The sequence below is a fragment of the Odontomachus brunneus genome, unplaced genomic scaffold, assembly GCF_010583005.1.
Source record: "Odontomachus brunneus isolate Ranch 3 - 2012 unplaced genomic scaffold, Obru_v1 Obru_scaffold_182, whole genome shotgun sequence".
Lineage (NCBI taxonomy): Eukaryota > Metazoa > Arthropoda > Insecta > Hymenoptera > Formicidae > Odontomachus > Odontomachus brunneus.
In genome coordinates, this window is record NW_022639632.1 from 211,747 (window position 1) to 237,273 (window position 25,527).

The 25,527-nt window shown below is 41.0% G+C and overlaps 1 protein-coding gene across 2 annotated transcripts in view; it reads right to left on the bottom strand.

The window, feature by feature from the left end:
* Positions 1 to 25,119, bottom strand: part of LOC116851622 (paired box protein Pax-6-like) — a 47,972-nt gene extending 22,853 nt beyond the window's left edge. For both annotated transcript variants that reach the window (XM_032831234.1, XM_032831233.1), the window contains exons 1-4: positions 24,895 to 25,119; positions 8,554 to 8,806; positions 7,601 to 7,781; positions 888 to 1,161 (exon numbers count right to left, since the gene is read on the bottom strand). In XM_032831234.1, coding sequence (XP_032687125.1) covers positions 888 to 1,161; positions 7,601 to 7,781; positions 8,554 to 8,806; positions 24,895 to 24,907 — 721 coding nt within the window. In that variant the 5' untranslated portion in view covers positions 24,908 to 25,119. The remainder of the gene's footprint in view (positions 1 to 887; positions 1,162 to 7,600; positions 7,782 to 8,553; positions 8,807 to 24,894) is intronic.
* Between the last annotated feature and the right edge of the window lie 408 nt (positions 25,120 to 25,527).

Sequence of the window (25,527 nt, forward strand, 5' to 3'; positions counted from 1 at the left end):
ATATATATATATATATATATATATATATATATATATATATATATATAATAGTGTTTATTAATTAGTTAATATATAATGATTAAATAGTTTTAAGATATACTCATCAAAATTTTAAGAAAAACTGTTTTTACCTTAACTGTTTTTATACTTAAAAGAAGAATTTATTCTCTCTACAAGAATATTATTGTTAACAATCTCTCGAGAAAATGTTACCGCTAACTTTGAGGCGCCGGATCCATTTAAATAGAGCGCGAGGAGACTCAGGTGAAAAGAGGACGAGGTAGAACAAGAAATTTGAGATATAGATAGGAAAAGCAAGAGAGAAAGATGGTGCGAACGATAGATAGAATTGCACAGAGAAAACGAAACGATATAAATAACATGACAGGATCTCCAGAGAAATGAATATGAGGAAAAAGTCTAAGAAGGCATAAATGAACTGACATGTTACTGGACGATTGACGATTATATGAACAATACTCATATGTACACAAAAAATACATACTTGAATGAAATAAATGTTTCAAATATTTTTATAAAATTATATATTCGCAAATTTTTCATCTATTAATTGATTTATAAAACTTATATTTTAATGAAAATTTAGTATTTTAATGAAAAATATTAAATTAAATACCCGGCTTGCTTACTACATGGAGTAGAAGACCAATTTTTCCTTGTTTTTAAAATTTTATAATTGTTGAAAATGTGATTCGTCAAATTTGTAGAATTACTAGAACGTTAGCAAACTTGATTGACAACAAACTTTTATGTGAACCTCGAATACAATGAAATGAAGTTAGATTCCAAAATCGAACCGAACTTTTTGACACTTGCCGAATAGTTGTGCGATTGTCGTCGTGGACGCGACGAAAGTCAAAACTTACCGCTTCGTTTCAGCAAGGAGTCGTCACGCCCGTGAAGCTGGCTACCGGGTAGGAGAGTCTGGCCGGATCCGGGAGTTGCGGTTGGAATTCCCGTGGCCAAGGGGTGATGGGAAGGTGTCGCCGAATACCACGCTGGCGGCCAGCCCGCTGCCTGCCCGTTGAACATTCTCAGCTTGTCGTAGACACTCTCGGCACCCTGATGCGCCTGCACCGCGGCCGCCTGTTGCTCCTTTTGCGAGGCCAGATTTCTGAGCACCCTGTTAATGGACGACACCTGCGAGAAAAAGATCAAACCTCTACTGAGAACCAATTGAAGCTAGTGTCACTCATTAATTTATTCCTACCAGGATCGCGAAAGACCTCTGCGGAGCGCCCAACTGTTTACATTTTCATCCAACTACGCGTCGCGATTCTCATCTTTTCATAAGTTTCATAAATTCGTGATGTAACCCTCGTTTGAGGAGGGTCTGCCCCAATTTCAACACGATATTTAAAAATGTGCACATACATTTGATAGAGGAAGACACAGTATAATTGGCCCACATGTCTATCTGTTTGCGCCAAGCAGATTCGTGTGTAGGACAACCACATTGTTTTTTCGCTGTAGTAATTAGAGCTCTGCAGACCAGGGCCCGATAATATTCGAGATCCGGCGTGAGTCATTATCAAATACAACCTGCACATCGTGGCCCACTTTGTATCCACTTTGGTAAAGTCAGAGCGCGCCTGGAACGGATCGTTATCTTGTCAACAAAATGATTCTCTTGTCAACAGAATGATTGATCCACAAACAGACGCGATCTGACTTTACCAAAGCGAATACAGACCAATTCAGGTTACAGTCGATAATGAATGGGACCGGATCGGATATTATCAGGATCTTGATTTGCAGAGCTCTCGTATTAATCTGAAATTCAACTTGTCGAAACTCTTTAATCCTTAATGGCATATAACCATCATTATTGACTCGCGATGTATCCCTATTACTCCGTCCTTCATTTGAGACGGATCAAGGGAAAGGCAGACGAGGGCAAGTGAAACGGACCGACGCGACGGGGCGCGGCTCTTTGTAAAATCTCGCGACCGCAGCCACTCGTCGTTGTCGTCATCGTCCTCGTCGTCGTCGTTGTCGCACGAGAATCATTTCCGTCGTCGTCGCCGATTGTCCGCCCCTCGCCACCCCATACGAATCCTTCTTCCTCTTTTTCGTCGTCCCGCGTACCACAGATGAAAGGACACCGCCGTCCAATTATTATTACATAAAACGGTCTCCACGGCTCTTCGTATCCCCCTCTAACGCGAGCACGCTCGTCCTCGTCCTCGTCGTCGTCTTCATCTTGCGCCGACGACCGAGCCACTGGCTAACTCCGAAGTTATAACGAGCTGACGTAGTGCGGGGACCCAAGCATCGCGCTCTCTCAACTTGTACATAATGGTCCTCGGCGCGCTCCATACGCGCGCCAACCCCTTCCCCCGTCACCCCACTGCATCGACGTCGAGCTTAGTGCAGCGACGACCGGATATACACCGCCGTTAATGCGGCGGACGTCGGATATCGAGCGGTGCTTCTTAATTACGAGGTCGACTGAGAGAACCTCCACGAGAGCCTCCCGCGCGAGCACGCAAAGCCGAACCTTCTCGCGTAGTTTGACTGAAAACCGACCGAATAATGGTCGTGCGGCGCCAACGGGAAAAAGTGAGAGGGAGAGAGAACATCATTGTCGGAGTACAATGCGCGACACGGCCGATTATTAAAGCGAAGAGACTCGGGAGAGTTCGACGGCTGGCGCTCGATCAAGCTATTCGTGCATCGCTGTGTCGGCTGCACTCGCCACCGTGTCGAAACCGCGTCGTGAAACACTCTTGGTTCCCGGCATAACGATCGTCACGACGTGACGGAGACAGGTTAAGAAGCTTGAGAGAGAAGAGGTAGACGGATCTCGTTTGAATTCAGTCCGCCGCGAGGCTCGTCCCTCTTCCCGACGATTGCGAGAGCCATCGACGACGGTTTTCGACGATTTTCATCGATCGCATCGACTACGAGCAGCCACGGAGCTCATCGAGCATACGTAATTCCTATCGTCTGGGCTCGCCGCGATAGATAATAACAGGCGCATAGCGGAAGCGACGTTTCAGGACGAGTTAGCCCCGGCTAACCTGGACCAGCCTCTCCGTCATCAGACCATCCATCCAGTCTGGATGCTGAGGCAGGAGGGAGAGAAAGAGGGAGAGAGGAAGGGAGAGAGAGAGAGAGAGAGAGAGAGAGAGAGAGAGAGAGAGAGAGATCCCGCCGTACCGCTCCACTCTCGCCGCACAACAGCCGCAGCGCCGATGCAGGCCATTACACGCGCGACCGGACACGAATAATTGTGCAACACGCTTAACTGATCCCATTCACCCTGATTCTACCCGCTCCCGTCCGCTCTCGCCGCCGACTAACCCCCGTCGCACTCCCGTCACCAACCCCCGACACGATGTGTAGCCGCCACAACAGCCAACGCCACCGCCGACGCCACCAGCGATCCACTGATAGTTGAAAGAGAATCGAAACGATCGAAGAAAATATCGAAAAATCCCGACCCAATGTCTCCATCTTTCACCGCTCTTCTTGAGCTACGTTCGAAAGCAACTCTGGCGATCCCTGCTTCGTTCGCATACTGATCATACCGAAGATTTCGTACGTTGATTTTGGGATCCGAGTTTTATCGTGGAGTTTTATCATGAAATATAAAAATAAGAATAAAAAGAAATATAAAATTTCGAAAATGTACGACCAAATTTAGGTCCATACATTTTGCGACATTCAAAATTTTAAATTATTTTTTGATAAAACTACAAATAGCTATTCATGAATAAATTAAAGATATATAAATATTAAAGCTATGTGCCTCATTATTTGAGAAAAAATGGCCCACAAACAGATATATATTCTGTCGGAATAAATGGTATCATTAGGACTCTCATATAGTATAGGAAATGTTTCAAGTAATGAGAGAGATAAAAGTCCTATATCAATAAAATAATACGGATTATAGATGCTAATAATATTTATTAATTTAAGGGTGACTTTTATCAAGCTCCGATTAACTTAGTCATCGATTAATTCCGTTGTAACCAGCAAATAGCTATTGGCCAATTCTGCTAATTACAACGGGATTAATCGACGATTAAGTTAATCGGAGCTTGGTAAAAGTCATCCTGAATTAATAAATAGAGGAGACTGAGGCTATATGGCCCCAGAGATATGTTGTTCATATACTCTTTTTTCAATTTATCTTGAGAGAAATAGTGAATATAAAATCGCGAAATAGTCCTTTTAGGATATAAATACTTTTCCCTGAGTTTCATTAAAATCGGTATAATATACTAAAAAAATTATGCGATAAAAAATTAACAAACAAATATTTCCGATCAAAATGCCGATAAATTTTTATACCCGATCAGGATATCCGATTAAATTTAATCCAATATTTTCGATCATGGCATTTCATTAAATAAACCAATCAAGAAATTATGAGCCAATATTTCTCATTGTATGTTTCCTGATCGGATACAAAAATTCGTCAGTATTTTAATCGGAAATATCCGTTTATTAATTTCTTATCGAATAATTTCTCTCAGTATATTACAATTAAGAAAAAGAAAAAACTGATTTGGTAATAGCAAAGTAAATATTCGAGCCTCTCGAAATTTTGTATTAATGTTCTCCATTGTGATTGAATAAAATTAAGCGGCGTGTTACTAGCTAGAGTGACATTTCTTGCAAGTATACGATATACTGTTTCTGATAATAAATGCAATTTTCATTCATAAAATGGTTGAAATAGAACATATAGGCGTACGAGGTAAAGTTGGCTCATAATTAAGGGCAGGGAAACTGTGGAAATTTCTCGCGGAGACTCTGGAACTACTAATTAGAATACATATTTTATGCGCGGCTTTCTTTTATGCTGCGCTACTGGACAACTGAGCCCGGTACCAGGATAAAATAGCTATTTTTCTATATCCGTATTTTGGTTATTACAAAACAAAATTAATAAGGTTGTGGCGGCCATTAAGGAGAAGATTTCCCCTATTTATAGAGTTAGTTACAATAATTAATTACCTAAGAAATTGTAACTATGAAATCCTAAAATATAGGCCATCTAGTCTCGATTTCCTCTGTTATTAGCCAATTATTATATAACCCGTATTAATTGATAAATACTTTCATCTCTCTCCCACTTCCTATAACATTTTCTATCTCCTGTAAGGATCCTAACGACACCATTTATTTCGACAGAATATGTATCTTGTTGGGCCATTTTCTCCAAAATGGTGAGACGCTTTGATATTTACATATCACATCATTTTACACATTACATATCATTTTGATATTTACATATCTTTGATCTACCCGTTACAATAGCAATTTTAACAAAATATAGTTTAAGATTTCGAATGCTACAAACTAAAAACTTATGAGAGCTTAGTCGCTCTCTTTCAAAGAAATTTAAAACTTCGCCGTTTAGTAAACGTGTATCATTTGAAGGGTAAAAAGTTAACACGAAGCGACTGTGACTTCGAACCCACTGGAGAGCGACGTTCTCAGACCTAACCCCGCCGTTGGACGACGCGTTACACGCTCGACGACAGGAGAAGCGCACGGGCGCGCGCTAGACGTTCTGATTGATCACCCTGCAACCCCCCGTCATCTGTCCGTCGACTTTCCTCATCCACGGCAGTTACTACGAGCGCACCGGCAAGAAAGAAGGAAAGAGAGATCGTTCCACAAGCCGATGGATAACGACTTGTACGCGTGCCATCCCCCTCGGTATTTCTGACGGCCGGCCGATAGAGAGGGTGCCGTCGGAGGGGGTGTTCCTTCTCGAAGGAGCAGCCAGACACGGACAATTCCGACCTCCGAGGATATTTCGCGCGGTCGATCGGGAAAAGGGACGAGTGGGCAGGATGTTTGGTAGACGGACGTACGGCCAAGAGAGGATTCTTCGAGGGCAGAGCGACCAGCGCGCAAGAGAGGGTGGACAATGCCGAGGTCCGCGTAATGGACCGATTACCCCTCCCAGGCGATCGCATTGACGAGACTTTGATTAGGGTCGAGTGGCCGGATCCGACGGGTAAGTACACCCGACCGGCTGCGCGCCACGATAAGTCGACGGCGGATTACGCGTAAACTTATACTGTGTCCAATCAATGGCCCGGCATGGCGCCGACACGGGAAATTTATTCGCGCGTCGCGGCGGGTGCGATAAATCGACGGCGAGAACGAGTCGCATCCTTGAGGGGCCGGAATTCGCGACGTGGTCCACTCAGCGACGAGCTCACGCCTGGCGTTCGCCGCAACATGTTTTCACCGATCTGTGATCGTTCGGTTAAAAAGAACTCGTTGCTGTCGATTACACTGGTCAATAATGGACAAAATGAGTACAATAGACCGATTTTAATTTAAAAAGTGTAACGTAAATTATAATTTATGTAATTATAGTATATGTAATCTTTGCACTTTTTGGGTCACTGAATACGATTTTTAAACCCATGGAAAGAGTTAAAATTCGCCTTAAAGGAGTCAAGTCACTTTTAATAGTAATTTGACGATAATTTTGTTTCAATTATTTAATTATTTGTATTATTGCTTAGGATTTTGTGACTTTTTTCTTTAAAAACCAAGGAAACATACGTTAGAATGAAACACTTCAGAAGTGAAATTTAACATAACGAAATCGACATACTATATACATATATTTTGTTGATTTCGTTATATTAAATTTAACATTTTTGTAGTGTTTAATTTAGAAGTGTTTCCTTGGTGTTCAATGAAAAAAATTATAAAACTAAACTATAAAATATGAATAATTAAATAATTGAAACGTAATCGTCACTAACTAAATTACCATTAATAAAAAAATGACTTATTTCGATTTCTTTAAGGCGAATTTTGTTCACTTTCCCACGGGTTCAGTCGGGTAAAAATCATCATATTCAGTGATTCAAGAAACGCAAAATTACATGTATAACTTACATTACATTGTTTAGGTCAAAATTGAGTAATGTTACCTATCATCCTCTGAACTCTTCTTCGCTTCATGAATATAAATCATTTCTGACGTATCTTTACCTGCGGAATCCATTCTTTAAATTTCGCTATTAACTCACAATTTTGAGAAAAATGGTGACAAAGATACTAAAAACGAACAATTCTGAATTTCATGAGGGGTCATAGTAAATTTTTTTCCTAAATTTCATTAATATTACACAAGAGTACCAATGTTTATCTTGTATTTGGTTTTGTTTCGGTATTATTTTTTTACGTTTTCGAGATATAACTAAAATAAAAAACGTTGGTCGCGCGCGTTTAGCATCAATAAATATTTACGAAGCATAATATTCTAGTCTAGTATAGTATTATTATTATAAAATAGGATTTTTTGCAATCTTTCAAAGTATTTCAATTTTAACGGATATATTATGTAATACCACCTTTATTATGGACCACATGAGCTTATTTTTAACGAGAGCCAATTATAAATTTTACGATAAATAAATTTTAATTATGATATTCGTGTTCAACACGTTAAAATCATTCGGACATTTTCACGTCAAAAGCATTTTCATTTGTCGAGTGTTATCACCTATCTGCCTGGCTGTGCGTTTTTCCTTTTCCTCCTGTTTCCCCTTGAATCGAGCAGAGCTCGCGTATGATGTTCTTTACTTACGCTGGGTATATTGTCGTTATTGCAAACGCCCTCCTGCAAAAGCCGATCGCGAATTTCCCAGGCGAAGATCGAGGGACATTCCCGTTTGTAATCGGCGATTTTGTTGACCACAGGAGTTGTCGCCACCCGTGGCTTGCTGCCGCCGATCGCCCGTGGCTTGATCGAGCCGGTCTCATAATACCTGCGAAAGAAGGCGAGAGGGGGATCGTTATTTCCGCTTGACACACGTTAACGTTTACGTGTCGACAGGCCTTTTAAACGTACTATAGTTATTGAAAAATATACGGGATACTCTACAAGAAAGGAATCTCTCATCGAACGAGAGTTAGACATTTCGTAAATGACGAAAACTATGGCGTTATCATTGCGCCAATATTCTGTAATAATATAAAAAATTCAACACGAACAAATTCCCTTCTTGTTTATATTTCCAATTGCTCCAAAGCTTCGACGAGCAACAGCAAGATAAGTAATAAACAGGAAGCGAATTTCTCGTCGCGAATCATATCAAACGGTGTCTTTATCAGTCACGTCGACAATAGTTGTGTTCTGTAATGATTTCATTCCTTTAATTGGAATATCTTGTAATGGAGACAGCAGCAATCAATCTCATCGCCACTTAATCGTCACGGCTCGAACGCCCACGGGATGCGCCCAAAACGAGAATTTTGATCCTACTTTCGACCTTAATATTCCACTTAACACCTTATTTTAATGTACACTGAAGCCTGTATCAACTTCTTTCCATCTCATTTAAGCTACTAATTTTGCCAGGAAGTCTTCTTTAAAACCTACACATAGCATTTTGTGGGTTCTCTATTTTTTCGAATAGGACTTCCATGAAACACACATTACTCTATCAAAATATAACAAATGTTAGAAAGTTCAGGCCGAAAGGACTAAATGTGGGACTAAAATGTCGTCCCAGGTGGACAGGAGACGCGCTTACTTACCTGCCGAGGATCTTGGAGACGCATCCATTGCTGACCTGCAATATGCGCGATATGTCGCATGGTCTGGCCCCGCTGTGGGCCAGCTCGACAATCTTTTGCCTCGTGGAGTCCGGCAATGGTCGGCCATTGACGTAAACGCCGCCAAGTTGGTTAACCCCGCTGTGTCCTGCAGCCGAACACCCAAATATTGAGTTCTGTCCGACCATAGAACCCCCGCCAATACCCGGACCACCCCCGTGCATCAAGTCCTCTTCTGTGAATCAAAACGCGCGCAACGTGTACGTCACTTCGCCAGAGAACATCTGATTGGTAAACAGCAGGGTATACGCGCCGAACGCGTTCTTATTAGTCTAATTAGCGCTCGCACCCGTCGAATCCTGTCGAAGCGGCAGATTGAACGCCAAGGGAGATGTTTGCGCCGCGATCATACGCTCCGCCGCCCTGCGGATGTCACGTAACGAAGATCAGTTTGACCCTTGCGCGCCGATTAATTCGGTGTGCCGTGTGTGTTACCTTATTACGGGCGTTTATACCGGTATGCGCCCACGTCGTCGTGGTGCCGTGCGCGCGGCGGGGGGCGCCGAAACGGAAATACATCGCGTGCGATGCGTTCGACGTTAACGATGGTGGTAATTGCGACGCGGCGGTACAATGGCGGCACGGCAGACGCACGGTTACGTATCGTACAATTTAGTCGTCATGAGGAAGTCTGTAGGAACTGTAAAACGATCAAGCTCACAATGTAAATGAACGTGCGCGCGCGCAGGGATAAACGGAAATGTATACACGCGCAGCTCGCTCGGCTGGATACGAAGGAAACGGAGTCTCTGAAGGACATGAGATCTCATGGTGAACAGAGAGGAATTCCTTTTGCTTTTGACACGCGCGTCTCGGTGCGCAAAAGTGGACCTTTCGCTCTTTCCCGTTACTTTGTTAAATTCTCGTGACATGACTTCGGCGCGAGGAAAAGGCTGGAACGAAAAGGCACCGTGTGCACGGACAACGACGAGAGACTCGAGGAGTGCCAGCAGCGTTGCTAAATGCATCTTGCAATTAACGAATTTAATTAATTCCCGCTTTTGCGCCACGCAAAGCGACAAGAAATAGTTGGAATGTAATCTTGAATCGCCCGCACCGCCTCCGTCGCTGTGCGAAACCACTTTGTATAACGCGTTTTCTCGCTCGCCGTTTCCACACTCCCCCTTTCCCCCTTCTCACTCTTTTCCACTCCCGCTTCTCTTTCCTTCTACGTGTCTCTTCCTCTCGTACTTCCTTTCGTCCTTCCGCCACTTCTGTCGTACCTCGTTTTCGCTGACGCGAAAAGATTGAGAATCCGGCGCGCATTTCGTGATCACTCCACCGAAAGTGTCGAGGGCAGATGGTGTACGATTTTTTGGGAGATAAATTATCGTAAATTATGGGAAAAATGACAGCGCTCTCTTGCATCATGGTGCTATGAACGGAGTTAGTATTCAAACGGCAATATTTTCATAAACGTCGAGGATCAGACATACATTAATAGGAATGTTACTAAATGAAAAAAATATATTCCTTTCAGACTTCCCTTTGTAACTTTGAATATCTCAAAGTAAGATGATTTTATAGGAATCTTGGTAAAAATAACAGGCCGCCTTGAATTGCATCAGTTCCCGCGTAGATCCACTTCTGAGAAGTGTTTCACTCATTCGCTACTATCCGCGTCGGCACGATACGTTCGCCTACGATTCCGCGCCTATCGCGAAAGGTTTCCCCCAGCTTCAACCACCCTCGCATTATAACCAGGGCTTTTTAAGCGAATCCCGAGCACGGTGAAAGGAATAACGGGGACGGAATATGGAGAACGAGGAGGGAGAAATTGGAGTCGAGAGTCTTGTTACAAATAATTCCGCGACGAGGCGCCGCGGAAATTTTCGAGGAGGCACTTCTTACTTTTGCCGTTTTATCGCGGAAGCAATTCTGCAACTCGCAAATGCATGAAGAAAGAAAGAAAAAGAGAAAGAAAAAGAGAGAAAGAGAAAAAGGAAGAGGGAGAGAGAGATAGAAAGCTAAAAAGAGAGGAGAGAGGGATGTGTTGCAGATAAAATGATTGTTTGCAAAGCGTGATTTCGCGACCATAATTTAATTCCGCAACGATGTAATGGCAAACGTTTTGAAACACAGCGGGAGATATTTTGCGACACGTTTAAAATAGTATAAAAAAATTTTGATGCATCGACCGATCGCGTGTTCGCGGCTGTATGTTACAAATGACAGGATACAATACGCGCGCGTGGATTCGATCATCGATTCATCGATTTGTCGATCGCAAACCCGTCATCGTTTTCCGCGAGGTTCTCGCCTGGGTGAGCCCGCGAGTCCCTTTGATTATGCGCGCGATGTTTAAAATAAAATAGATAATGATAAGGACATTTTCTGCGAGGTAATTAATGCGGCGTTCGCCGTAACTTCTTTCATACTGGTGCCTAATGAATATTCAACCGTTGCTCGAATTAATAAGAGCACGTAGATCCGCGAATAGGATCGCACCGCTTAGCACGCGCGATAAGAACATCTTGAATTATAATTTTCTCCAACACGTATTCGAAAACCGGCTATGAGAAATGACACTCTAAGTAAACGTCTCCGCTTTTTCTCGCACGCGCGATTGATCGTCTCAATATTACTACTCAATATTTATACTAAGGGAAAAAGAATAACTGATCTAAACTAAAATTGTATATGTATATAGAGAGAGAAAGAGAAAGAAAAAGAAAAAAAGTTATTATGTTATGGCCCTAACAATATCTTTTGGTTGTATTAACATGGTAATAGTAGTAACATGCACATATAAGTTTATTATCGTTAAAATTATAATAGAATTTAATAAAAAATAATTTTCTTGACTAGATAATTTATACACATAATTATCATTTCATGTGATTATATTACGTTTTTTTCTTGGTGTATACACTGAGAGAAAAAATAAATAAATGAATCTAATAAATGAAAAAAAGATTTGTTCGATGGACACTAATAACATATTTACTTGTACTAATTGTGAAAAAATATTTACTATAACAGTAACTTGTCAAATATTTTTCAAGTAAGATAATTACATTTTTTCAAACCTCAATTTTCTATGAAAACAATTATTTATTCTATTTAAATAAAAAAATTTTAAGCATTTATTATTAGCATAGATAAATAATAGATATGTTATTAGTATCTGCAGGATAAATATATTTTTATTTTTTAAACATTTCTTCTCCTACAGTTTATCATTCGTTTACACTGAAAGAAAAAATAATTGATCGAACTAAAATTATAGTTATTTTTGGCAACCATATTTTTTATAGAGAAATAGTAGAGTAGTAACTTGCATATAAAATTATTATCGCTAACATTATAACGAAATTTAATTGAGGAAAGTGATTTTCTTAACAATAAATTGTAAGAATTATTTTCCTGTGCGATTGTAGTTACAAATACCAGATATTTTTCCCTTAGTGCACGTACCAGAAAGAAAAGAAGCACCCTCTCTCGCAATGATCTCTGGATTTATTATCGCTGTGGCTTATAATTTTCGCGTATTTAATTAAAAAGCACCTAACTCGGCTCACACCTCACGGGGACCCGATCCAAAGACGCTTTGCGCTCTTTCGAATCGCTTCATCCTTCCGGCCGAGCGGCTTTGCGTTAAAAATAGTCGCTGGTCAAAGCGAGGACGCGTCGCCGCGACGGAGCTCGACGGCCTCGTCCTTTGAAGGGACGGCGCGCACGAGTCCGTGCTGTTTTTCACGAGTTTAATTCGTTACAAAGGGTGGCAAGTGTACACGACTTAGCTGTACACGCGCGAGATTCACCCTTTCGCTCCGTCTTTCGTCTCATGCCGTCCTTCCCGCGGGGGTGGGAGGGGGTGTACAGGGAGGGAGACGGGGAGAACGGTCACCAGCGACGACAGGGGAACGATGCTGGCTGGAGGGCTCGAATATCGTACGAGCCCGACGCCGTCAACCCGTGCATACACCCGCCTGCCGCACACATTCTTTATATATAATTTCGCGTTAATCTACGCGGCGGTGCGGCGCAAAAGCGAGTCGCGCCGCAAAGTGAGGCAAAAAGGTTCCACTTGGCTGAGCGTGAAACGGGACACAGATTAAATCCCATCCTGTGCAACCCCGGCGCACGACGTCGCGGCACCCTCGTCCTCCCCGGCGCTCGTTCCGTTCCGCTCCTCTCCGCGCTGCTCGCCCCCGCGACGCGACGCTCCGCTCGGTCCGCTCGGTCGAGTCACCCTCTGCCGTCCTCGCCAAACATCCCCCGAATCTCCACTCTAGGCGAGAGACGGTCTTTAAGCGCGGAAACGATCGCCGGGTGCTTAAGATGCAAGAGTAGACACGCGCGGCCTTGCCCGACGCGATCTCTCCCGTCGACCAACCGCGGTGAAAATAGGACTCGGGTCACGGAGAAAACTCCAAGGATATCGCACTCTTAAATATGGTTGCCATAACAAAATATTAATGTTATTTTTTGTCCATACAAGATGCTATGATAATCATCTTGTTATCTATAGTAACCATAGTACATATTGGAAGTGATATACTGGCCTTCCTTGCTATCTGTCTATACGTGTTTGAGCAGTACTCTCACTGCCATATGGTGCGACCAAACTTTATGGATCTTTTAAATAAATAGTAGGAGATACCAAAAGAGTATTTTAAATATATACGCTATATCTCAGAATTTTGAAATTACAATTTCTCAAATAACTAATTATTATGACTGACTCTACAAACATGATAGCCTTCTACTATGTGTTAATATCCACTATGATCCTGTTAACCGCATTTTTGTTTTACAGTAATCACAATACAAACATGCAGCAACATGGCCTGATACCGAATTCAATTGTCTATTAGCGCAGGATAAAAAGACTACACACGAAATATGAATCCTAGTTAATAGTTCTAGAATCTCCACAAAAGATCTCCACAGTCCTCCTGCCGGCCTTAATGATGGGCCAACCTTTACCTCGGCCGTCCATATGCTCGATTTCAGTAATTTTTTTAATGAAAATTGCTTTCCAAAAAAGAATATATCATATGCAAGAAACTTTATTTAACTAGCAACACGTTGCTTAACTTAATTTACTTACGATGAAGAATATTAATACAAAATTCACCAGGCTTGAAAATTTACTTTGCTACTACTAAAGTACAGTTGTTTTTATTCTTTGACTGTAATATTATTTCCCGATTTTAATGAAACTCAAAGTAAAATATTTATGTTCTAAAAGGACTATTTCGCGATTTTGTATCATCTCGAGGTAAATAAAAGACACTCGGTCTCCCCTATTTATTCTCTAGATTACAATAAAGAGACAGTTTATTCCTTGAGGCAAGTATACGTATAAGGATGAACTAACTGAACATTACGTATCATAAGAACTACTATATTTACATATTGTAATGACTGTATAGATGAGCATATAACAACTTATAATTCCGTATCTATTTAACTTGAAGTCACACAAATTTTCTCTCTAACCGTGGAACATATGAATATGCAGCAGTTATCTCCGTGGTTTCGCGCCTTTTTTCACTCATAACGCATGAGGTAGTTCGACGACTCGGGTAGATTTTCGATGCGATGTTCGCGAGGTCAACGCGACGAAGTTAACTGAAAGCTGGCTGAAAGTTTCATTTGATAGAAGAATCTTAAATTTCTAATCGTTCGTAATAAGGACTATAAGGACTATCTTTGAGGTTCAAGTGTATTTGCTTTCAACTTGTGGGACGAGTTGAAAGTAAATTCACGACTTTGGAGACAACTTGTGATATTGACCTTGCCGGTAACTTTTATTACGTTCGAAAGAACGGAAATTGTGTGCAATATTCATCCGTGATGTTCGCACGCGAGAATCTGTCGAAAACAAAAATCCCGATCCGATTGACCGTCGCGTTGTGCGGCATGTTGCGCCACGAGAAGCGGCGGAAATACATATATCCTAGACAAACGTTTAAACTCGTTGGAAAGGAACGATTGATCGTTACCCGATAATAGAAACAAAACAGCTCGGTGAAGCGGCTAATGTGGCACTCCAATTCCCAACGATGACGGAAAGTTTGCGTCGGAATAGTTGTTTAATGGGATGTAATAATAGTTTGCGGGTAATTAGTCCCGCGTTGCGACTCGAAACCGGCCGAACGTAATCAGTTACGGGACGCGCCGGCCGGAATTCATTTAACGAACTGCCGTTTATCCGTCGGCATCCATAAAAAGTATCGTCCCTGCGCGTCAAATTGCTCTCGCCTGTCGCGCGTCGCACGTTCGTCAAAAATAACGGTAGAAAAATATAATTATACGCGTCTCATATTTAGTCTGGCTGTTACGTTGACTGCATTAATGAGACGCGATGAATTATCCGGCTTTCGAAGTTGATACACCAGAAGCGATTTAAAAACAATGGCGACGTTGAGAAAGAGCACCAGATACCTCGACAAACCGACAGTAGGAAAAGACGTTTGTGATCGGCCGACGATCAAATTGGCTCGGCGAGACCGATGTAGGCATGTGAAAATTGATAGTTAATAAATATTTGACAATTATTGTTTAATTGCTGCATTATTTGCATTGGAAATTGGGAACGAGTTATCACGCATAATAAAATCGCGCGCGTACCATTTAGGAAACGTGACGGATTATTACACGGAAATCTCGACGCGTTGTTTTCCGAACAAAATATGAGTGAGATTTCGTGATATAACAAAATATGAGTGAGATTTTAACATTATTATTAACATCACTACTAACATCACTACTAACTAATGTACTAACACTCACTTCTTCTAGTAACTAGATAAATCAATTAACCCATTAACGCCCAAATGCACAAAATTTTTTCAATGTTTCTGAACGCTTATAACTCAATGAAAATGCAATAATTTTTTTCTGAAAAGACACCCTAGTATTTTTGTGTGTGCTCTTTTCGATTCTGGACCGTAAAATACTCAAAAATATAATTTAATATTAGTTTTTTGAGATTTAAATTACAAAATCACAACTTTTGTAGTATTTTTTTCACAATTATCTCAAATTTTTCTTCCAAACACTTTTCTCAGGGTAACAAATATATAAATTAAGTACTTTTATTTTAAAAATATACCAGTGGTTTTTTCAAAATAATCATGGCGGTCTCAAAATTGCAGCCCAATATATAGAAATTACGCTCATTATTGACTCTCTGTTAAATTTAAAAAATTTTAAATAGTTACATTTTTTAAATTTAAAATAAATGATCTAGTTTTTTTGGTGGAATGAAAAAATAAATAATAATAAATTAACACAAATTGTGCTAAATTGAGCTTTAAAGTTGAAATAATGATATATTTTTTAACTTACAATCAAATTTTACTAATTTGTTTAAAAATATATTTATTTAAAAAAATAAAAATAAATAAAATAGAAAATAAGAAAAATACAAAAAAATTAAAAACAAAAACTTCCTAAAAACTTAAAAAATTTTTAAAAATTTTAAAAACATGATTGTCCGTTATTGTTTACCTCCTCGCGATGAAAATCGGGCGTTATCGAAAGCAATTTGATAGCGAAGAGCAATACGAATATATGAAAAACGAATATTGCCTAATAAAGTTCAATAATGCACAGTTTATGTAAATTTATTATTATTTATTTTTTCATTCCGCCAAAACTAGATCATTTATTTTAAATTTCAAAAATCTTACTAAATTTATCTATCTTACTAAAAATCTATCTAAATTTAAAAGCCCAAAACTCCTAAATATCGATTTTGATCGAGATTGGAAATTGTTTAATTTTTTGCTCGCGTATATTGAATAAACCATTTTTAATTTTAAAATTTTGACTTCAAATTTAAAATCAGCGACCCAAAAAACCCCCATATATCGATTTTTACATAAATTAACAATTTTTTCATTTTTTGGCCCGCCATATTGGATCCACTATTTTGAATTTTGACATTCCAAATTTACAATCAGTGATCTAAAAAAAACCCGATTCGATGAAAAAAAAAATTGTCAGTAGAGAATACAGAGAATCAAGAATGAGCGAAATTTCTATGTATTGGGCTACAATTATGAGACCGTCATGATTATTTTGAAAAAAACCATATATTTTTATAATAAACCGGTATATTTTTATAATAAAAGTATTTAGTGCACTTTATATATTTGTTACCCTTAGAAAACAATGTTTTGCAAGAAAAATTTTAAATAATTATGAAAAAAAATAAATAAAAGTTGTGATTTTTTTATTTAAATCTTAAAAAAAAATATTAAACGACATTTTTTAATATTTTACGATCCAGAATCAGAAAGAGCACACCCAAAAATACTAGTGTGTCTTTTCAGAAAAAAATTATTGCATTTTTATTGAGTTATAAGCGTTGGAAAACATTGAAAAAATTGTGTGCATTTGGGCGTTAATGGATTAACTGATGGTTAAACTAACGAAATTATGAGATAAAAAACGATAAGTAATTGCTAGCCGGTAATATTACGCTCTATTCTGCCTTTTCTGCGATTTTTATGAAATTAATGCACCTTAATTTTAATTTGCTGCTTAATTTTAAAATGCTAGTGATGATATAATAGCTAAATTGTGTATTTTATAATAAACAAAGCGCCATCTATTCTATCGTATATGATATGTAGCGGCTAGACTACAAACCCGATTCTATATTTCAGTGAATAACCAACCAATAACTGATTATTGACGAGCTAGAAAATTAAATATAGACTGTACTAACTAGCTACTAGTTTTTGATTCAGGGCGACTAATTATATTTCTATTCCGGTATCACGTGACTCAATCGTGCACATATAGGGTGTCTGACGTAAAACATATAAAACCACGTGTGAAAGTGGAGCAACCTGAGCACGAGGACTCTAGCACTTTGCAAACAACTATGTAAAATTTTAAGATATTAATAAAAGAAGATTGACAAACCAGAACGCATGATGTTGTGGGATAAGCTTTATAAGCGCAAGATCTCACCGAAAATGACTGAAACGCGACTGCTTCTTAGCATGAATGGACGTTCCGTGACAGCTGAAGACGCAGTAAGGATGCAAACGACGCGGAAACAATTGTTTCTCGACATATCGCAAGCCAAGAAACAGTCGCATTTCAGTTATTTTTGATGAGATCTCGCGTTAACAGAGCTTGTCCCACAAGTTTGCACGTTCTAATCACTAATCTTTTTTAAATATCTTGAAATTTCACGTGATTGTTTGCAAAATGCTAGGGATTCTTGTGTTCAGATTGACATACTCTTTCTTCACATATAGTTTTTTATATTATGTCAGACAACCATATGTATAAGCACAACATCGAAAATGACTGAAACGCGACTATCTCTTACACTGAGGAAAAAATTACCTTAAAATCAACAAATATTTCTTTGATGAGTGCCATTAACATATTGATTTAAATCTAAATTCTCTTTATTTAAACCAAATATTGTTTACTTAAATCAGGTAAACAATATTTTATTTAAATAAAGAGAATTAGATTTAAGTAAATATGTTAATGGCACCCATCAAAGAAATATTTCATATTTTAAGGTAATTTTTCCATCAGTGTAGCATGGATGGATATCGGCTGACAGCTGAAAGCAAAGTAAGGATACGAGCTACGCGGAAACTATTGTTTTTCGTGATCTTGCGCTAACAGAGGTCATATCCTACAATATCGCACGCTCTGATTCACCAATCTTCTTCTTTCAATATCTCGAAACTTCACACACGTAATTGTTTGCAAAATGCCAGGAATCCTTGTGCTCAAGTTGACATTCTCTACCTTCATACGTGGTTTTATGCCTCTTATGTCAGACACATAGCTCTATAGACTCCGTTCTACAACATCAGGTTCATCAGTTTTGTTTCATTATTATCTCAAAACTTCACGTGGTTATTTGCAGAATGCCAGAGCTCCTCGTGTTGATATGCTTAGGTTGATATGCTCTACTTTCATACGTGGTTTTGCGTCAGACACCCTGTAGAGCTCGTCCTACAACATCGCATTCTCTGGTTCATCAGTTTTGTTTCATTATTATCTCGAAACTTCACGTAGTTGTTTGCAGAATGTCAAGGCTCCTCGGGCTCAAATTGACGTGCTCTATCTACGTAGTTTTGCACGACTTGCATTAACCCTATAGTTATCGCATGGGGTCTTTAAGAGAATATTATATCCAAAATAATCTTTTCTTATATTTTACATGAACTCAAAAACCTAATTAAACAAAGAAAATATTTCTCAACATAAAAGATATAAAATAATTTTTTATATTAGGATCTCTCAAGATCCCATGCGTCGACTCGTTTTCGAAAAGTAGCGCTATAGGGTTAAACACTTAGGGTGGCAGTACGACTGTAGGGTTAAACACTTTGTATACGCGTGTTATTATCGGAGCATACGCCATAAACACACATTGTTGCGTAAAACTCCGAAAAAAGGAAGGGGAGGAAGGCGTTTCACGTTTCTACGTTAATTTTTCGTCGACCATCTACTTTTTCAGCGCATCGTGACATTGACGGTCATTCCGCAAACGGCAGGTAGTGCCGCGCGCCTAGTAACACTTTTGCGCTGTAGCCTTCACGCCTTTCCCTCGTGCGGCGGTAACGCGTTCAATTCAAAGTACGGCGTGTAACATTGTCGTCGGGACTCAAAGTCCCCGTCAAAGGATTCGCCGCCCGTCGATTCCTCGACGTAGAAAAGTCGTAGCGACATGGGATAAAGTAGCATTCAAAAGCTAATACCGTGCGGCTTCCGATGAAGGTGCGACCGTCTCGCCATGCCGTCGCTTAAGATGGAATGCAAAAACAAATAACAAGAATCAAATAATAAGAAATAACAGATAATATATAATGATTTTGGATGCTGTTCTTTTAGTTAAAACATCGATTGACGTTCTCTTAAATGGAACATTAAAAAGTAAAAACGCAATTTTGAAGAAGGAATGAAACGACCGTAATATATAATATAGATCATATCATATCTCTCATTCATACATATAGCTTAAGAATAAATTATAATTTAATTTTTACAGACTACTTGCACTAGTTTACCCTTAAAAAGTGGAAAAAAGAAAATGTTCCAAGGTCCGTTTTTCTATTGATGAAATAACGAAAGGATGATTTAGAAGGAGAGTGACAAGCTCGAGACATTCCACCCGGAGTCGTCGTTACATTATCGTTATAGTATTAACATATTATATCGCCCGCGGCGAATATTTACAAGATCAGGCCGCGTTTATTTCCGATGACAGGCTAACCTGCTCGCGGCATAACAGCTGGTCGGGCGTTTCTGCAGCCGACGCGTTTGTCGAGTGTCACCGGCTAAATGTTATTATCACGTCAGTAGATTCGGAAGGATGAGCAGGCGACGGCGCGGCGCAGCGTAGCCTCCGAGCGTTTCACGATAAACTCACGACATCGCGGAGAGAGCAAGAGAAAGATAGAGTTAGAGCGAAAGAGAAAGAGAGAGCTTCATCTGTGCGCGCCTTTCAGCTACATCAAAGATAGCGTGCCAGGCATACGCTCTCTAATGAGTTGAATCATGGTAAGAGCGCGTTCTCCTCTCTCTCTTCTCTCTCCTCCCTCTCCCTTTTTCCCTCCCTCTCTCTCTCTCTCTCTCTCTCTCTCTCTCTCCAGCACACGCGCTTTCCGAGCGACGAATTCATTACGGATGGTGTTAAGAGGCGGCGGCGCGGTATTAGCAGCCACCATCTCCAACAGCGCATACTCATTACCGCGCCCGTTATTATTGACACCGTGTGTAAGGCGGTCCGTCGCGTATCTTCCCTGCAGCCCTTCGCGAGTAAATACCGAGAATTCATGGCCGCGGGGCTGGTATTCGTATGTTTGCGCTTGTTGCGATTTACTCGATAACAAGATCCTCGGCGCCATCAGAATAACGCGAAATAACGCGAAATAATCTCGGCCGCGTGGTTGCGTAAATCTCGCGCCGGCAAACGAGCTGCCAGTTAACGGACCGCGAAACTGAAGCTCGTGCGAACGCGCGACATATACGAGACGAATTATGGTCGCGGCTGACAGCGAAGAAAGAACGTTCTCTAATATCGCGAGAGCAATCCATCGACCGACATATCCATCGCACGTTGATCTCTCAATTGTGTCACCGAGATTCTATTGATCTTCAAACCCTCCGCGCTTACGAAACGAGTTATCCCCGACCAAATATCGTTCGCTTAACGAGGATGAGTCGCGAAACGTATCACGACGGGATTAATTAACGGCTATTCGTACGCGAAATACCCGAGGATTCACGCGGTCACTCTCCTCTCTCTCTCTTTCTCCCCCTCCCCCCCTCTCTCTCTCTCTCTCTCTCTCTCTCTCTCTCTCTCTCTCTCTCTCTCTCTCTGCGAATCTCTCTCTGCAAATGGCACACCCTTCAGCAACGTGTCCTTCCTCGCAAGTATGGCTGCCACACGGATCGAAGGACCAAACTGGCAGCGGATTCGAAGCCCCCCACGATATATAGACTAGTATATCTAGCCACGAGCGAAAGTTATCGGCGTGCCTCGCGGACGTATTGCGAGCCGTAGCCTATTGATTGGTCGCGGGGATAATCCCGCACCGCCGACATTTATTACCCCCTTGGAAGCGGAGGCAGATAATCTCCGCAGCCTCCGAGTCCTGGCACGCGCGAGATCCGATCCCGACGCCCATAGCCAACTCGCGCGCGCGCGGGCCCCCAGCGCCCATAACCATTAACAAATCTCGCATAGCGACGAGAGCGAAATAAAGCGCTTTCGCGTGAATCGGCTGTTTGATTCGAACTACCGTGGGGTTTTATGGAGAACCGAAGTAAGAGAGAGTTCGCCCTCTTTTCACTGCGTGTGCGTGCGTATACGTGTGGTACACACTCGTACAAAGGAAGAAGGAAGAGAGAACAGACAGACTGCTGGTTGGACGAATGAAAGAGGGGCGCGCTCGTGCCACGCGACATTGTCCGCCTTGGAGCTGCACGCACATATACACTTACAGATACACTTTGTTCAAATGCTCCGAGAGAGCTGTAGAGAAGGAGAGAGAGAAAGAGAGAGAGAGAGAGACTGAGAGAAGCACTTACCCTCCTGTAAGTCCCATTATGAGCTCGCATGGACCATGAGCCCGCGTAACGCGACCCCGCGGCTCCGCCGTGGAGGAGGAGCGTAGGTAACTGCGACCGGGGAAAGATTACGTTGCATCGAGACAAATTGGCGGTGTAAGCATCCCCGCGGTATCGTCGAGCACGAAAAGGAAGGGAAGCCAGCCTAACCGATTGTCGCCGGGTGTGGCGGCGCGACATGCGCTATAGGGTCGAATCTTTCGAGGTGCAAGAGGGCCTCCACCCTTCGCTCCGTCGGAGTCGGCGGCGAAGGGGCCGCTGGCCCGACAGAAGCCGGCCAAAGGCGTGTCGGGTTACCGACTAACCCCCGGGGGTAACCGCGAGCCTACCTAAGCCCATAAGCGTAAACGTATTTATTCGCCCCCTCTACCTATATATAACTCTACATATAACTCATCGCGAAGGTCGCGACTTCGCTGGAAGGGCATCGACCACCCGATCGAAATTATTCACCCCCGCTTGAGAAAACTTTCAATCACGAAGGCAAGTCTGTTGCGAAGTGGCGGTCTCTGTACACGCGGAAAATATTGTAAAAATTGCAACAAAATTTTCTGTAATCCTGTGGACCATACAAGATTATGACCGAAGTTACAATTAATATTTGCTCAAAGATATTGTACACGTTTGACTTTTTACCGCGAAATTATTTACTTGAGTGTTTTTTTTTTATCGTACACCAGATAGATCGTCAAATTTGCTATTTTTTCAGTAATTTATACTGCACGGTGAAAAACATTTATTTGTGCTGAAGTCGATTCATGTAAAAGTATTTGTGTTAAATTTTTAACGTACCCGTGTTATTTTACTATTCTATATATTTTGAGTTTATATTCACCATTTCTAAGTTAAGATAACAAAATAGTGCCCAAGTGTTTTTATATTAATTTTTGGTATGTTATTTCTGTTATTTGTTTACATATTTTCCCCGTGTTAAATTTATACAAAAGTTAGAATTAATAAATAGGGACATACGAAATATGTTAAATTCGATATATTTTGTACATTTTCAATATGTAAACGCGAAACATTATGTAAGAATAAATACAATTTGGACACAATTTCTACTGCGATATTTTCTCGAATGCGTCGTTACGATATCTTTTGTATCTGCGAAATGTAATGTTGTGGTGTCTCTTTCGACGTTTTGTTCTTGTGATATTATTTTCTCGTCTCTTAGGATCATCGAAAGTGAATGATCTTAAATTATTCAATCAGGAATCATAAAACGCGCGATTCTTGCGGGTTAATGAACCTCCGCGAACTGATTACAGCCAAGTTAGAAGGGCGAGAGAATAGGTCGAGAGTCGCTTCTTTCTACAACGAGCAGGTCCGCCAAGCGACATCGCGTTACTTCGCAGGCGACCGTGATAATTGGAATCCCCGCAAAAATGCAGCGTGTGGGAGTTTAAAGGAAATGTCAACTTTTTGTTATCGCGCGCGTTCGCGGAACTGATGCAATAGCGGGGAATCGGTGTTGCGAAGCGAATCGAATTCGGTATTAAGAACTCGCTCAAACATTCGCTTTATTCCATTGTGACATACTATTGTCGTTGATATGACAGCGGGTTTTCCCACAAGCAATTATCATAATGTCCTCTTTTTCACGCTTTTATCACGTGTATTCTGTATACACTTACTGACATGTAATGTTTGATGATTGACAGTAAACTTATCACACAATTGTAGCGGGAGTACCTATAAGTAATCAAGTATTTCAAAATAAAACACATCACGATGCAATACGTCTCTTTTTTTTGTAAGCAATACGTTTCTTCGTCTGTAGACGAAGTTTTTATTCCATTTGTTTAATAAGAATAAATTACTCATAATTACCGCCCTGGTAATTTGCATCAATAAATCTATTTCTGAATTACTCGCACAGAGGATATTCTTCACAGAGGACAACATAAGAAAAATATTTCTGTTTGAAAAATATTTTTATCTTTGACATGTTAATCTTCAAATAAGATTATATACTGTTGAACGAAGATAAGTTACTTGCACCAATACATTTTATATTCAGTTCCACAAATTGTTTAAACTTAAGATAATAAAATTCTTCGAACAAAATTGTATATCATTGTTTATGTGTGAAACAATGATTGTTTTATATATGAAACAGTGATTGTTAATTTGAATATACTAGTTTTAAGTGGATAAAGTAACATGGCATAACACATATTTAAAAACATCTCAATCCGACGTTTTGTGCTTTTCATAGTGTGTGAATAAAGATTATTTTTGAATAATAAGAACAGGATTTTCTTCTCTGGCCCGTCGAATTATATAAAATTATATATGATATGTTCTTGCCAGTAACTCATTATTTTTGTTTAATGCTATGCAATCTCACTTGAAAATTAACGCGTTAAAAATAAAAATATTTTCTAAACAAGAATGTCCTTTTTTCTGTGTACAGCGAAAATTCTCCAGATGGACAGAAATACTGAATATAACATGCCAACACTTGACGAATACTTTGTGATGTTACTACAAACAGCGTGTTTAAAATATGCTTGCGTTAAGAAATATCTGTTTATTAGATCATAATTTTAATCAAAATATTTACTTCTTATTACAGGTTTTCCTTTTCGTTGAATCATATAAAATATATTTCTGTGCAAGCAACATAACTTTGTTTAACGCTACGTAATCTAACTTGAAGCCTAATATATAAAAAATAAAGACACCTTCCAAACGAGAACGTTCTCTTTTTCTGTGCACAGTCTTGCGTGTGACATCAGCAAAGTAATCGTCAATGACAGTTCGCCAATTGACAGCGAGAAACTTCTGAAGTCTCACCCGAGTCGAAATTCGGATTCCTACTTTCGACCTCGGTATTTCATTGAACACTCATTCCGAACACTCGTTCTGAAACTTACATCAACCTTTTTTGATTCGACTTAACCTACTAGTTTTGCCGAGAGCTCCCCTTTTTAGAACTTACACGCGACGTTTTCTACCATTTAAAGGCGCTGAGTAGTATTTCAGTTTCCGTGTGCGTTACACAACATACTGGTCCTTCGGGATGTACAGATGTTGAAAGGTTCGGATCGAAAGTAGGGCTAAGATTTCAACTCGGACAAGCACGGGGAATTAACTATCGCGGAGATCCCCATGAAACAGGAAAGCATCTCGCGGCTCTCGCGCTGGTCCGAGTTAAAAGAAGCATAAATCGACTGAACCGACCTTTATGCGGCATCTTCCAGAAGGGCGGCTCGGGGGTGGGCGAGCAAGGGTTAGCCACCCCCGCGCCCAACAGGGTTCTTGCCGCGTGCAGCGCCGCCGCCGCCGCCTCCCTGCTCCGCACTGCCGCAGCGCTCGGCGGGTAATCCGGAGCGCTGTCACTTTCGGCGATGACGCCGCCACCGCCGCCTCCGCAAGGACGAAGGTGCAGGCTCAGCCGACTGCCGCCGACCGTGCCGCTGCCGCCTCCTCCGCCGCCTCCGCCGCCTCCTCCGCCGCCGTCTCCACCGCCGCCACCTCCGGCCACGCTAACACAGTGCTAAAATCATCCAGAATGGTTTCGGTCAAGTTCCGCTCGTGGTGTTCCGCTCCTCCACCTTCTCGACGCGCCTCAAACTATGCGGGCGAGTTGGCATCGCACCGAGGTGATTACGCGCGAGGCTGCTTGCCAGTATTTATACGCGGAAACGTCCGCGAGGACGCGTTGGCTGAACGACATACGACAACTCCGTCGCGCGTTGGAGGAGAGATAGATATATTACACTACTTATAACACACATACGATAAAAATAAAGCCCGATAAAATCATCGCTCGCCGATGCAGCGCTAATGAGCTTATTCGACGCGCGCGCTTTG